Source organism: Anolis carolinensis, chromosome 6, assembly GCF_035594765.1.
Source record: "Anolis carolinensis isolate JA03-04 chromosome 6, rAnoCar3.1.pri, whole genome shotgun sequence".
In the NCBI taxonomy this organism is placed as follows: domain Eukaryota; kingdom Metazoa; phylum Chordata; class Lepidosauria; order Squamata; family Dactyloidae; genus Anolis; species Anolis carolinensis.
In genome coordinates, this window is record NC_085846.1 from 92,208,594 (window position 1) to 92,224,125 (window position 15,532).

The window sequence follows — 15,532 nt, forward strand, 5'->3', positions numbered from 1 at the left end:
ATGAAGACTGGCATTTATTCTGGAGTGGACTAATTATATTCAACGGCTGTGCTTGATATAAAAGTTACCGAAACAGCTCTTTAATGTAAGAAATTAAATTTCTAGTTACGCTATATTAGTCAGTGTGTGGGTGTAATCCGCTCCTTTCATCACTGAAAACAAATGCCAAATGGAGATCATCTCATAACATCCTTCTTGTGTTTTATGAAAAGCAAAGCTTGAGCAAGATCCATTCCACTTGGGGTACAGTGCCAATAGACTGCGTCAGAAGCCCCTTGCCCTCCTATAAGCACAATATATGTGTGTGTGTGTGTGTGTGTGCTTATGTGTACAGTTAGGCCTCCGTGCTGAATACTAGAAGGAAAAGAGAAGTGTGTGTATATCTTTATATCTCCTAGCACCTCTTCTATTCCTTCCATACTCAGGGTGCTTCCAGACAGCACCAAAATCCATGCCAGATTTGTGTCCACACTCACACCAAAAAACCTGGGCTTTCCGTGTGTGTGTGTGTACATGCCATCTCGTTTAAAGTGAGGAAATGATGTGTCAAGAAATGAGGGCAAAGGAGGAAAATGGGGGGGGGCTGGGAGAGGGGTGGGCATCATCACAGACCTTTTGGGTTCGGGATGACAATGGGGACTCACCCACGGGTAGTCCCAGGACTACCCGGAAGAAAGTCCCCACAGGCCCAATATCCCATTAGACCTGGGCCTTTCAGGAAGGCCCGGATCTAATAGGGTATCTAATTTGGAATAATTAGGTTTATTCCAAATTATTTCATTTTTATTGGAGGCATTGTTTATGTGATGACTCATGGGCCTTGTAGTCCCGCTCCTAGTGTCACTGTGGCAGATGAGGATGAAAACATGGGGTTTTCTCCGGATCAACAACAGCCGGAATCCTTCCAGATGCCTGATGTTGATGTTCTCGCCCCAGAACCAATTAAGACAGACCTTGAGCAGCTCTCACCTCCCTTCGCTAGGAGACAGTCCTTTGCAGCAGACAGGGGAGTGAAAGAGCGGGTTCGCAGGAGTTTAAGAATTGCAGCTAAACAAGACACTGATTAGCCATGTTTCCCCTGGGAAAATCTAGGGAGTCTCACATCTGGGGAAAGCTGGGTTTCGTTTCCCGTTCTCTAGGGAAAGAGAACGCTGGACACCTGCTTGGCGGGAAAACAAGACCCAGATATAGGTGCCTGGCACGGTTGGTTCAGTGCGGAGTCAACAGAGCAGCTTCAGGAGTGAAATCGTATTCCAGCCTTGTGTGGACTTTGCAAAGTCCGCAAATCCAGTTTCCTTGCCTTGCTTATTCAAGTATTTAAAGAATTGCCTTGCCTTGTTCTTAGCCACGGACCTTGTTCCTAAAATCAAGTTTTGCTCCAGTTTGTTGTGAACTTTACCTTGGACCTTGAAAGACCCTGGACAATTCCCCACACTATTGCTTGCCAATAGTGTGTGTTTCGGTTTATTGGATTTTATCTTTGGACTCTAATATCATTTATTGGACAAACTATTTCTGGACTATATTTGACCTCATTTGAAAGGTCTGCTTCTGGACTATATTTCCTACTTGCTTTTATTATTCTTATATATTTCCTTAATAAAGATATTAGATAGTTTATTGGCCTCCGTGTATGGTTCTTGGTGCTCCGCTGCCTTGAGTGTGACAGTTTAGACACCTCCAGTAAAAATTCAGACAGGTCCCTTATTGGAAATTACATTCAAGAGCATAACAAATATCTACTGTAGTAAGAGAATCAGCTGTTTGTGGTTAAGGGGAGTACACTCTCCAGACTGTGGTCCCATCTACACTGACTATATAATGCAGTTTTAAACCTGCTCTGTGTCCGATGCATCTCTACAGCAGAAAACAAGATTGTCTCCTCCTCAGCATGAAATTCTTTCAAATATTTAAAAATGCCTATCATGTTTCTTCTTAACTTTACCTTCTCCAAGGTAAATTTGTTTTCTTAGCCTCAGAATTAGTGCTCCCTTTATAAATTGCCATTTAACTCCTAAAAAGTTATCTGTTGGGAGTGATCTGAAAAACTTAAGACAACTGCTTGCTCGGCAACCTGTACTGTGAAGATAAGACAACAAATGAAGGCCACCAGTAGATAAATGTTATCATATCCTCTGAAACATAACAATTTATATTTTGTCTACCACAGAGAATTTACAAAGCAAGCAAAACTTTCTTTGCATGTGAAAGTTGGAGGCAGCAACAACAAGTTCAGGAAACAAAGAGGGAACTGGGCGTAATTAAGTTTTCTAATCAGTTGTTGATTCATTCAACAATTAGACAGCTACCTCCTACAGAGCAATGCAAACTGGAAAACATATCAATAAATAAGAAAATGCAATAACGGTACACAGCAAGTGGAATAATTTGAACAGATTGTAAAATGCAAAGGTTACAGCCAGAAGTATTAAACAATATTTAACTCAGTAATACAAGTTTGATTGAGTTATTGTTCAAATCAAAATGGCATGACTCATCAGCAGCAGTTTGCTTACCTTTTTAACAATAATTTTGCTGTTTTCAAAAGAGCAAAATACTGCATAACTAGAATGAATTGTGAAAATTTTAAAGTACATTCAATCATTTTTTTTATAGTGGAACATGCTGGTACCATTCCAACAATGCACTTGCCTGTGATGCACTTCACAGTGATTTACTGAAATCACTGTGGGCAAGATGAAAACAACACAGTGGCTACTTTCATACGTGTGCAATCTCTTTTCCCAGTGGACTCAAGCGAAAACAAACTGCAAGAGAACTTCTGTGTTCTTTCTCATCAATACCTTTCGTTTGACCACATTCACATATTGTTTGGAACACATGCCTCAGTTTTCATCTGTGAAATGTTGAAGGCTATGGGTTCCTCATTCCCTCCTCTGCAAATCCACACACAGACCACTCTTACAGTCTGTATGAGATACCTTTATCTTTGGTTTACGATAGGTCACTCTGTGAGCTTTTTAAAGGTGACACATGTTCCATGACCATGCCATAACATGCCCTTACTTTTAGCCCTGTTCTGTCTCCATATTTTCACCTGGTATTCGCTTTGGTTTTTCTATGCCCTTACTTTTCATCAACCATTCCTCGCCAACCCCAAAACTATTAAAGAGCTCATTAATCCTCCATGCTTCTGCTTGTGACCATTAAATTATTGATTCTGGAATGTGATGATAGTACTCTCGGGAGATTCCTTCTAAAACTAGGACTGTTGGCTCTCTCGAAAAATCGTTTACCCTAACTAAGATCTAAAGTTAGATGCATCAGTTTCTCAAGAATGTACCATTACAAAAACATTATGCAGCATTAGAAAACTTTTTTTGGTACGTGTGTGGCCGGGGGGGATGGGGACATATGGTTCCCCAGAAATGTTGGGAACTTTAGGGATGTTGTATTGAAAAAAGAAAAGAAAGAAGAAGAGAGGGGCTGTTTTAAACTTGCATTCCTTTTTGTCTTTGAGGGTGCTTCCAGACAGTGCCAAAATCCGCATTTTTAAAGAGGGTTTAAAAATCCTGGGACCTGACAACAGGTTCACACACAGACCTGTCGGTCCCAGGAAATGGTCCCCCGCCATCCTCACAGTTTTCTTTTGAAGCGGATCAAGATGGAGAGTGGACAGTGGACATCAGATATAAGTTGTTTTTTATTTTAAAAAATAACTCAGTTATGATCTGGACCATATATGCACACATGTGACTATCTTAATATAAATATAAGCTGATTTGCATGTGCACATATCGGGTCTAGAGAATATCAGAGGAAATTCTTTAAAAGCTTCCATCGGATCTCTCTCTGCCACTAATTTGTTAATTAAATCTCTGTTTAAGATTATAAAGTGTAAAATAAAGTTTCAGAGAGTTCAAACTGCTTCCCTTGTGTCAATTTGACAGCCCGATCAGCTGTTTCCAAGCTTTTAAAAAACGTATATGCGCTGGTGCAGTTTTCACAGGGGGTAGGGAAGGAAAGCATGAGTTTTGTATGATTGTAGAGATATACAGTCATGCAAAAATGTACATTTTCAGCTGGAATTGGGTTATAAAGGCACTTTTTAAAAATATGCTTTTTGCCTCTTAACTTGATTCCTTCCGTACACTCTTTTTAACCCGGTTACTTCCAAGTTTATAGCATGTGTAGAAGGACCCTGAGACAGCTCATGATGACTCTATTTGTGAATACAGCAAGGCTTCAAACAATAGCACAATTCAAGAGCACTGAAATACACCATTTCTAGGTTCAAGTAATATTTTACATTTCAGAAATCCACACTACAAATTTCATATTTTAGAAATCCACAATATAGTCCTCAATATACTTCAATCTCCATTTAAAATATTTTAAATGAAATGTAATTCTACTGACACAATCAGTAAAGAGCTGATTTTAAAACAATAAGAATTCATAACCACAGCTGCATGCTGATTTTTAATGTATTTTACCTGCCATCTCTTTCTGCTGCTCCACCTTCTGTTACAGTTTTGACAAATATGCCCAGTTTCTCGAGGCCTGCATCTGCTCCTACTCCCATTCCAATAATACTGATGCCAAGTCCGTCTTCATCTGAGAAACAGACACAATCAGTTAATTGATAAGTACTGTCTGCTTAGATTAATGTAATTTCGATCTTATTCTCTCTATCTTAACAATATCTTTTATGAAATTTAATTTATCTTTCTCCAAACATAAAATATCGTATTATTTAATGTTTCTCACCCCCCATAAGACATCATTGAAACTGAAGTTTTTGAAGATATTCATACAACAGGAATAAACATGTACATTATTTGCTCTCACTTATAAGCAGGGAGTTTGCAGAAAGAATATCCCTATAAGTTATGTATTTTAGCAGAAAAAACAGCAACTGGATATTTAAATTTTTAAAGGTATCTTAAGTGGATACTATCCCAATGCCCCGGTTTGTCAGTATTTCACATGTCATTGAAAGCCAAAATGTCCTCTCCTGTTAGCAATATTTGCCTTGGTTCTTTCAATTCCCCTCCTGAAAACATCCGTAGACATGGGTTTCTACCTTACACCTTCCAACAAAGACAGATGCAGAATTCATTCAACTTCTCTCAAATCTCTTTATCCTGCTTTAGCTTTTAGTCCCTTACTACCTATCAGAGCAACCACATCTTTACATGGTTTCCTGCTTCTTAAATGTTTAAATGCATTAAATAAACATTGTTAGTTTCAATGTTTTTAGCAATACAATCCTCAAATATGAGTGTATGGGTGTGAGTTTGCATCCTTTATTGTCTGCTTGAATTTCCATGAAGTAAGTTTACATTCAGGCCACTGACAGTTGATGGTGCACAGAGTTAAGCTTCTTAAAATTCCAATGAAGCCAATGGATTAAGCCGGATTGCTGCTTGTGTGAATTAATGTGTTACCTCAACTCACAGGCACAGCTGTTTTTTCATGTCAACCTGTTCCACTGAAATTCTACAATAGATCTGAGCAACGCTTCCTATCACTTAAAAGCTCTACCACGCGGGACACATGGAGCACAAACCTTTTTGGAGCTCTACTGGGAAAAGTTCCAGTTTCTCCACGCGTTTCTCTAATTCATATTCAGCTGATGCAGCCACGGGGTCAACTTCATCATTTCTCCTGTCATAGTCTTCATTTGAGTATGTGTTGAAAACCTGGAGAGAAGGGACAATAATGATCCATTATACTCCAGAAATCCACCATTAAGGCCTTCCAACACACACAGCCAGGGCTTCCAGGGGTGAAGTGCTTTGCCTATTTCACAAGCAGGATAATAAATCATCTACCACACACATACACACACATCCTCCTGCTTTCTGAGCTTAGCTATTATATTGACAACAGCTATAGATCTGGAAGAGAGACACATTTGCTTCAGCAACAATATTGTTGTAATCTACTCGCCTTGATATCCAGTATTTTGAATGATCTGGAACTAAATGAGCTCACTCTCAAACAAAAGAAAACCCAAATGTAGACAGGAGTCATTTCTGTTCACTTCCAGGTGGGATTTACAGGTGATTCTCTGCTAATTTCAGAGTGTGAAATGTAGTCTCCCAAAACTATTGTCCCTCCAAATACAGACCGATACAGCTACTATATTTTGTTCTGAGACATATTTGTGGGACTGCCATGATGAAACATTGCATTTAAAAACTTACCGCAACACAGAACTGCCTAACATTAAGCTAGGGAATAATTACCAGACCAGGCTCATCCAACCTGCGCCCCACTTGCTACATGCAGCTATGAATACGACCCAACACAAAATCATAAACTTACTTAAAATACGATTTTTTGTGATTTGTTTCGTGCAATCTGATTGAATGGTTCTTGAGTGTGAACTTTGTTGACAGAATGGAATGGAATAATCAGAGTATGTAACATTCACAAGTAATATTAATATTATAATTGTAAACAGTTTGGCCCAAAGACCTGCTCAATGATTTTAAAAGGTCCTCCAGATGGAGGACCTTTTTTGCTTAGCTGTTGTGGCAGATACAACTAAAATTATGCATGGACCCCCCCCCCTTTTTTTTTAGTCATTAGCTATTGTTAATGTTTGTGCATTCTTCCAATGTGGCTCAGGGAAGCCAATAAATTGATTAACCCTGTACTAGACACTATTTGATGACCGAAAGGTCAGTGGTTCGAATATGGGAGCGGCATGAGCTCCCGCTGTCAGCTCCAGCTAACCTAGCAGTTCAAAAACATGTAAATGTAAGTAGATCAATCGGTATCGCTCTGGCAGGAAGGTAACGGCGCTCCATGCAGCCATGCCGACCACACGACCTAGGAGCCGTCTACAGAGAACGTCAGCTTTTCCGCTTAGAAATAAAGATGAGCACCAACCCCAGAGTCAGACACGACTAGACTTAATGTCAGGGGAAAACCTTTATCTTTACTTTTACTAGACACTATAGGGTTTCTGTTTAAAACAGCATGATTATTCTTACATTTTCTGCAGAAATCTGATTCTTGGTTCTTCTTTCCAAGTTTTTTTAATTTCAACATCCTGATTTAAAGGCAAGTGGAGCCTTATTTTGACACTAGAGTTCAGCATTCTTGCCAATCAACTGCAAATCAATTGCAAATGTGATATACCAGCAACCTTCAACATCTCTCAGTAGCCTGTTAAAGATTTGGAGTTGTATTTTTGCCTAAAGCAGGTCTACTTTCACACCTACACATTTCTTAATTGAAATACATGTTCTATAAAGATTATCATTCTGTTCCCTTTAATATTTAAAAAGAAAAGGTGGTTTTAGCCTGAAAAAGAGCAGTATCCTCACATTAAAAATTCACAGCAATACATTAAAAAAAGAATGAAAGACAACATGCTGGTTGGATTTTATATTCAGACAGGCTTTTAAAGAAGAAGGTTTTTAAGATCAATTCAGTGGGTGCTGTGGTTTTTAATTTTAAATATGTTTCAATGGATTTTAACTGTGACATTTTAAATACTGCTTATATTTAATTCTGTTTGTATTTGTATATTTTAAACTGTATGCTAATGCTTTTATGTTAAGCTGCTTTGAGTCTCCTTCAAGGGAGAAAAAGTGGGATAGAAATAAATACCATAATAATAAAATAATAAATTTGAAGTATCATCAGTTTTATCTTTTATCAAATAATTAAGTTGTGATATACACACATTCCCAAGTGAAGTCAATGGAAGACAGCCTCCCAATGGCTAGATAGTGCAGAAGTTAAAATAAACCCACCTCCCATGCCCTGCTGTTAGTCATGAGAACTATGGATGCATGTTAGGAACAGAAGAGAATTAATATCTCTAGTCCATTCACAACCTTCATATCTATTCTGATTTGACCACGGTGGTCCATGCCTTAGTTACCTCTAGACTGGACTACTGTAATGCGCTCTACGTGGGGCTTCCCTTGAAGACGGCCCGGAAATTACAATTGGTCCAACGCTCAGCAGCCAGATTAATAACGGGGGCGAGTTACAGGGAGAGATCCACTCCCCTGTTTAAGGAGCTCCACTGGCTGCCGTTCATTTTCCGGTCCCAATTCAAGGTTCAGACTATCATCTATAAAGCCCTAAACGGTTTGGGACCCACCTACCTCCGTGACCGTATTTCCTTTCATAAACCTGCCCGATCTTTACGATCATCCGGGGAGGCCCTTTTAGCACCACTGTCTTTATCCCAGGCCCGCCTTGTGAGTACAAGGGAGAGGGCCTTTTCTGCTGTGGCCCCCCGATTGTGGAACTCACTACCTACTGAAATTAGGCAAGCTCCCACGCTGTCAGCTTTTAGGAAAGACTTGAAAACATGGCTCTTCCGCTGTGCCTTTGGTGAGTAACTTCTGTTATTTCTGTGTTACTCCCACCCCGAACATCTATCCTCTAGATTACCCCACTTCCATATGTCCCTGCCCGCAGTGGAGTACCCCTATGTCCCTCTCACCCCAGGTTTTATCTTTGTGTTCACGTGGCCTGCCCTTGTTCTACTGTTTTTTGATTTCTTGATGTTGATGCATTTATTGTATTTTTAATGGTGCTATGTTATGTTGTTTTATATTTTGTTATATTGTATTGCTCTGGGCATGGCCCCATGTTAGCCGCCCCGAGTCCCCGTTGGGGAGATGGTGGCGGGGTATAAATAAAGTTTTATTATTATTATTATTCCCAGCCTCAACTGCCAAGTCAGTAACACAAAATATCCCTTGCTCTAGCACTGGAGAATAGTTAACATTTGATCATGATGCTAACAAGTACTTCAAAATGAATCTGTCTCATGGCAGAGGCTCAATTCTCTACAATTGGTTTTTCAAATTCTTGTGCAAAACTAAGGCCAAAAAAAATCCCGGATAGGGTCCAGGTGAACATATCCAGTTCCTCACTCCTTTAACATTTTTAAAACCCACTGCATTACACCAACCCCCATCACTTCCATGAAAATAATGAATGAGCCTGAACCATCAAAATTTAATGTGTATATTAAAATCCTTTCATTTCTGGAACAAAGCTTCTCACTGCATTAAATATGAGGTTCAGATTGTGGGCATGAGTACAATGTCAATGCACGCAATTGCTTTGGACTTCAGCCTGGAATCTGCATGCCTTCCAAGAGGTGATAAAGCTATCCCACTTTGCCTTGGCAGATCCCACCATCCTCTTCATACTAATACTAGCATCAAGGAAACATTACAGTACTACTCTGAACAGAAAGAAAGCAGAGTCATCACTCATATGGGCGTGAGTTAATAAAATGGGAGCTACAATTAAATAACCAAAAAAGTCATAAAACAGCCTCTAAGCAGCTATGTTAAAATCACTGTTATGTTATTCTAAATAGGCACACTTGCTGAAACTAATTTGTTCACTAGTTGTTTGTAAATTCATGTTAAGATTTAGTACCAAAAACAGACTTTAGATCTACATGAGAAATAGGAATTGTGTAGATTTCCTGATAATGTTGGAATGCAACTGCCAGAAGTCACACATAGATCTGGATCCAGGTCAGGTGTCAGATCTTCTAGGGATGACATGGGAGTCACGCGCCGGTCTGGCCCTGGTCCTGGTTTCTTGGCCAGTAGGATGTGCAGCAAGCATCCACCCACCATTGGGGGCAAAGCTGACTCCATACCACATCCCCTCAGTTCTCCTGCCAAGACCCCCAATCAACCAACTCCTGATATATACTGGTCGCCCAATCTTGGATCCAAGACTCATAGCAACCACCCCCACTAAGTTGTGACAAAATAGGCAGTGAAACACATTATTTGGTAAGGCACAGGAAGGGAGGATGGGGCAAAACTAAAAATGACCAGCTTGCTCCAGTGCTATACAAGTATATCCATACCCAGCTGGAGTAGAAACCCATCTGGATTCCTCTAGCCAGGTGACTGAAGCCTACCAGCCAATGTGCTACGTTGGCCAGCCTTGGACCTATCATAATCCCTTCAGGTTGTATGGAAGTAGCAATGGAAAATTGAGTAGGATATGACCACAGGCAGCTGCCATACTCCAGCTTCTGCCCCAAACCGCAAGTCTGTCTTCTCAGTAAAACGGGTATTGTGTTTATCAGAACTTACACTCTTAGAATCATAGAATCATAGAATCATAGAATAGTAGAGTTGGAAGAGACCACATGGGCCATCTAGTCCAACCCCCTGCTAAGAAGCAGGAAATCGCATTCAAAGCACCCCCGACAGATGGCCATCCAGCCTCTGCTTAAAAGCCTCCAAGGAAGGAGCCTCCACCACAGCCCCGGGGAGAGAGTTCCACTGTCGAACAGCTCTCACAGTGAGGAAGTTCTTCCTGATGTTCAGGTGGAATCTCCTTTCCTGTATTTTGAAGCCATTGTTCCGTGTCCTAGTCTGCAGGGCAGCAGAAAACAAGCTTGCTCCCTCTTCCCTATGACTTCCCTTCACATATTTGTACATGGCTATCATGTATCTTGAAATGTTACACCCTATTTCATCCAAGAAAGTTTCATGTTTACGATTGCAAAATACTCTGACCAATGTGTTGAAAAATCTGCTCTATTTCTAGCATCTATATAGCTGATACTCAGAATATATTCCCATATAGAAAATGCCTATATCCTAGCAATATTTTCCACATCATAGATAATTAAAATATACAATGAATGCTATGCAAATGAAAACTACAATGTTAAAATTAATAATAACAATATCATAATTGGTATTGTAGACAACACAGACACTTAATGAAAACACTGGAACCAATTTACTAGAATCTGTAAAGTACATGAATAAAAGAAACAAAATCCCAGTAAACTGTCTTAGCTTGTATTAAGCAATACCAGGAATTGAATGGTTAGTTGTTTACTAGAAAATGCCTGAAGCTGATTCCATCTTACATGGTTTGTACAAAATAGAAGGCCCAATGCAAATAAGACTGGGTGTTTTCATCAATGTCCCACATTGCTTCGTAAACATTGGTGCCTTAAATTTAGATGTCTGGATGGCAGGAAGGTCATGTATCAACAATATTGTGAATCATCCAACACTACAAACTACAGTTTCCAAGCATTTAAAATAAGCCATAAGAGACAGAAATGTTCCACAAAAGTATGGTAACCCCAGGAAAAATTAACACAATGCCCTAGTGTTGTTGAAGCTGCTCCATCACTGCCTTCAGCAAGCCTTGCTGTTGTCAAGGTAACAGATGAGTCTGCTGTACCATTACATGGTTATCTCTAATCTAAAAGAGCATCAAAGTCACCAAAGAAAAGGAAAGAGAATCTTGTATTAAAGCAAAGCTGTTCCAACTAAACTGATTGTGGGATTCGTCCACAAAGTATTGTTGTTACATGACTAGCATTTATTTGAAAGAAAGAAGTGGTGATTGCACAGAAATAATGTTGGGTGGATGGGTGGATACTTTTACACACTATTTTTAATCCACTAGGCTGAGACCACTTGGGTGAAATCAGTGATCCTCCAAATATCTCATCAGCCTTAGTCAGAATATCTAACAGTAAGGGATGATTAGAATTGCAATCACACACTATGCGGGGAGCCATAAATTATCTTACTCATGCATATACACAAGCAGAAGTGCTGTGTTTCATTAGGTAAAATGTGCATGCTTTCTTCATGGTGAGATAGTACTGCATATATTATCTGTATGGATTTGTTCACTTCATATTGCCGTTCTGTTGTGACAGAAAAATGTATTCAGCTGGCCCTCAGTTTCCATGAATTCGACCATTTGTGGCTTGAACCTACATATATGTATTCATCCAAATAGTTAACCTTGATTTTACCACAAGGGACACCATTTTATAAAGTGGGACTTGAGCATCCATCGATTTTGGTATCCATGAGGGATCCTGAAATCAAATCACAGTGGATTATCAAAGGTCCACAGAAATAACATTTTCAACCATATAATCAGTTTTCAGACATCAAATATCTCTCACAATAGATCAATAATCAATAACCCTTTTCTACAAAAAGATAGTGCAGTTTGAATATAAAGTAAATATGCCCTTGTATTCACTGTTGGAAATGACAATCTTCTTCAAGCCTTCTCTAATAATGTTTATCTATGATCTGTTGCTGACTGCTTGTATGTATGTTCTGGTATGCAGCTTCCTTTACGGTTCCTGAGAAGTTACAAAAGGGCTGCAGACTACATGATCACTAGATAATACTGCAGACAGATTGCAAACTACTTCAGACCTCAGATCACACACTTGCTTGCTGTTTTCCTATAAGAGAGATACCCTGGCCAGATGGCACAGAGAATTATCTGAAACATATCTGAACTGGACTGATAAGTTTTGCATCTGTGTATGCTGAACACACGGAGGTTGTGAGTAAACCATATATGTTATTTTATCAACGTCTATTTCATTGTCTCTTGAGTGCACAATATAAAAAAGTTGTTTTATGGGAGAGTATATATATATATTTGGGCACTGAAAAACACTTCTGAAGCACTGCTGTTTTTTATGCACTGGAAAAATCTGTTTTTCTAACAGATCAGAGATAACAAGTTATTCAGTCTAACAACTGAAACAATTGCCCAGCATGATTATATCTGGTTGTATACCACAAGAGAAGATTCTAATTTAAAGGGCTTCTGGCTCTTCTTTGAAAGGTCATGCTTTTCTAAAAAATTATTATCTCCAAAAGGTGCTTTTCCAAAAGGTTAGAAATGCCATTTACCAAAATTCACATTCAACAACTGGAATTTAAATTAGATGCAAGTAAAACTCTGAACAAAAAGTGTTAGCCCCCGCAGTTCAAACTGGTAGTTTTGCTACTGCTGAATCAAAACCCTTTTCCAATTAAGCGTACTTTCCACTTGCAAACAAATCCCTTCAGCACATGGAAAGTCTTGCAGAGGCTGCACAGAAAATGGTCCTCTCTTCATATGAAGAAGTAAAACTGAACAGAAAAAGCCTAGCCTTTGCCCTCAGCATTCAGAATCAGTTAATTAGCCCAAACAGCTCAAAATGGTCAGACTCTTGGGGTTGTTGAATGTTTTCCGGGATGTATGGCCATGTTCTAGAAGTATTCTCTCCTGACGTTTTGCCCACATCTATGGCAGGCATTGTCAGAGGTTTTGAGATCAGACTCTTGCTTGCTTTGGTTCATCTGGGCAAGTGTGGTATTCTTTGGTCAAACTAATGCCTACCCAAGTAGCATCAGGCAGGGTGATATCTCAGCTCGCCAAAAACAGCTTATCAAGGGGCGTCCTGGGATTAGATTATTGTGGGAAAGCCAGGGCCCAATGACTACAAACACGAACCCGCAAACGTCTGTCTGAATTTTCTTCACTGGACATTTCAGGTTGTTCTCTCTCATTATCTTCATGAGAGAAGCCTCCATGCAGGTTCGTGAAACATTCGGCCGTCCCCTGGGCAACATCTTTGTAGACGGCAGATTCTCTCACAACCAGAAGCGACATGCAACTTGCAACATGTAAGCAAACAAACCAACCAACCAATGGACATTTCAGGACCAACTATGACAATAATCTCAACCAACATCGAAGGCATGTCATTTTTTAAAATATATGATTTATTGCTTATTTCACATAGATTTAGAGGTTTCCTGTTAATATTCATGTGACACACCTACATACTGCAGAAGACACATAAAGGTGTTACAACACACGTTTTGGAAATTTCTGCTTTAAGCGATTAACATGTTGACCTGTTGGCATCACCTAAGCCCACAACCCAACTCTTATCAATTATTTCAGCAACTGTCTGTACCAAGTGCGACTAGTCCAAACATAGCACCAGGACCTATCATATACAATCAGCAATGGTTGCCTTAAATCCCTAGGTGTTTGCTACCTATTCTATGAGATCTTCCTGCCTTGCTTTCACATTTGCAACCATGGAAACAGAGAAGCTGAGGTGTGGAAGCATCCAGTCTACACTAGCAATTGGCGAGCTCTCAGTTCATCTGACTAGTCTCTCTCCCTCTTTCACTCACACACACACATACACAACCACACACAGTATCCTGTTATTGTTTATTAAGCCCACAACGGCTCTTGAGAGCAGGTTGAACTTCCCCTCATACCCATTATTGTTCCACCTTGATTTTCCACTGCAACTTAAATGAACAAACATGGATTTCATGAGCTTAAAATGTGCCAGAGACAGCAGCTAGTGCCTCAAAGATACATAAAGACTGAAAGTTATTTATATCTCAAACAGAAAATTTGATCACAGGCAGTTCTCAACATCAAAAGGTATTTCAAAGAATGGAAATAAATGCTAGAAATATAATTCAATCTATACTAAAATTTTATGTGCACCAATATTAACAGGTGCTAATATTATCCCTTCATTTTACAACATGACTTTTAACAAATGCAAAATAATAACAATAATAATAATTTGGTATATTGCAATGATTCCTGTGAAGCTTTAAAGAGCAATATAGAGTATGACAAGCAATAGATTTTCTGCTGATTTTATTTTTATTTTTTATGTATTGGATTTATATGCTGCCTTTCTCACAGAATGGGAGATCTCCAATAGCATAACTAGGCCACCTGTGTAAAATAACACGAAAAGCTTTTCTTCCTGGTTGTAAACATGCATATTTCCAAATACAGGTTGAGCATCCATCAACCAGAATCCCAAAATTCAAAATACTCTAACATTTAAAATTGTCCACATGGGTAGCTGTGAGTGACATCCTATGCTTTCTGGTGGTTCAAACTGTCGCAGCTAGCAAATTGGATTCCAAACTCTCAACCCCTTCTGCGGAAGTTGCACCCTCGTCCAAGGAGAAAAACCCCAAAACAAACTGTCCTCTGGTAAAGAAAGATTTATATAAACAAAACATACAAAACACAGTCCTTTGCTTTTATCAGCAGCAAAAACAAAGCTTTCTTATCTTCAAGCTTTAACCTTTCTGGTTTCTGGACTCTCCGTCTTCAAACCTCTTCAAACCTCTCTTCGGTTCTCCTTCAGTAGCTTTTCAGCAGCAATACTATCTTTGCCACCATCACAACATCATCGTATTCACCTTCACTCCTCTCTCCAACAACACCAACACAACACCACTTTACAACAACACACAACAAACACTAACACAAGACTTACTCAAACTCTATTAATAGCCCTCAATCTAAAGCAGGTGTCTTGATTGCTGATCAAACATAGATGGGACATGATTCTTGCAAACACTTATTCATTTTTCACATAAGAAATGACCCAAATAATATAAAACTCTGACTTTGTTTCATGCACAACATTATTAAAAATATTGTATGAAATTACCTGTGGGCTAAGTCTATAAGGTTATAAAATATAAACAATATTCATGTTTAGACTCGGATCCTGTTATGGTTGAGCCTCATGGCTCTACTACTGGGAGACGTGGGCGTAAGACTCCTCGAGAGTCAGATACTCTCGAGGAGCGAGAAAGGAAGCGGCTGCGAGATATCTTTGCAGAACCATCTGACGAGGATTCTTTTGAGGGGTTTACTGAGAGAATGGAGGAAGAGATGGTTAGCTCGGAAGAGGATGACATGGAATGGACTCGTGTACGGG

The 15,532-nt window shown here is 39.4% G+C and overlaps 1 protein-coding gene across 10 annotated transcripts in view; it reads right to left on the reverse strand.

The window, feature by feature from the left end:
* The window catches only part of ppp1r9a (protein phosphatase 1 regulatory subunit 9A), a 164,125-nt gene that overhangs the window by 75,223 nt on the left and 73,370 nt on the right, over positions 1–15,532 (reverse strand). For all 10 annotated transcript variants that reach the window (XR_010007119.1, XM_062983851.1, XM_062983850.1 and 7 more), the window contains exons 2-3: positions 5,534–5,666; positions 4,458–4,578 (exon numbers count right to left, since the gene is read on the reverse strand). Coding sequence is in view for 9 of the 10 variants with exons in the window: in XM_062983851.1 (XP_062839921.1) it covers positions 4,458–4,578; positions 5,534–5,666 (254 nt within the window). In the remaining variant the exon portion in view is untranslated. The remainder of the gene's footprint in view (positions 1–4,457; positions 4,579–5,533; positions 5,667–15,532) is intronic.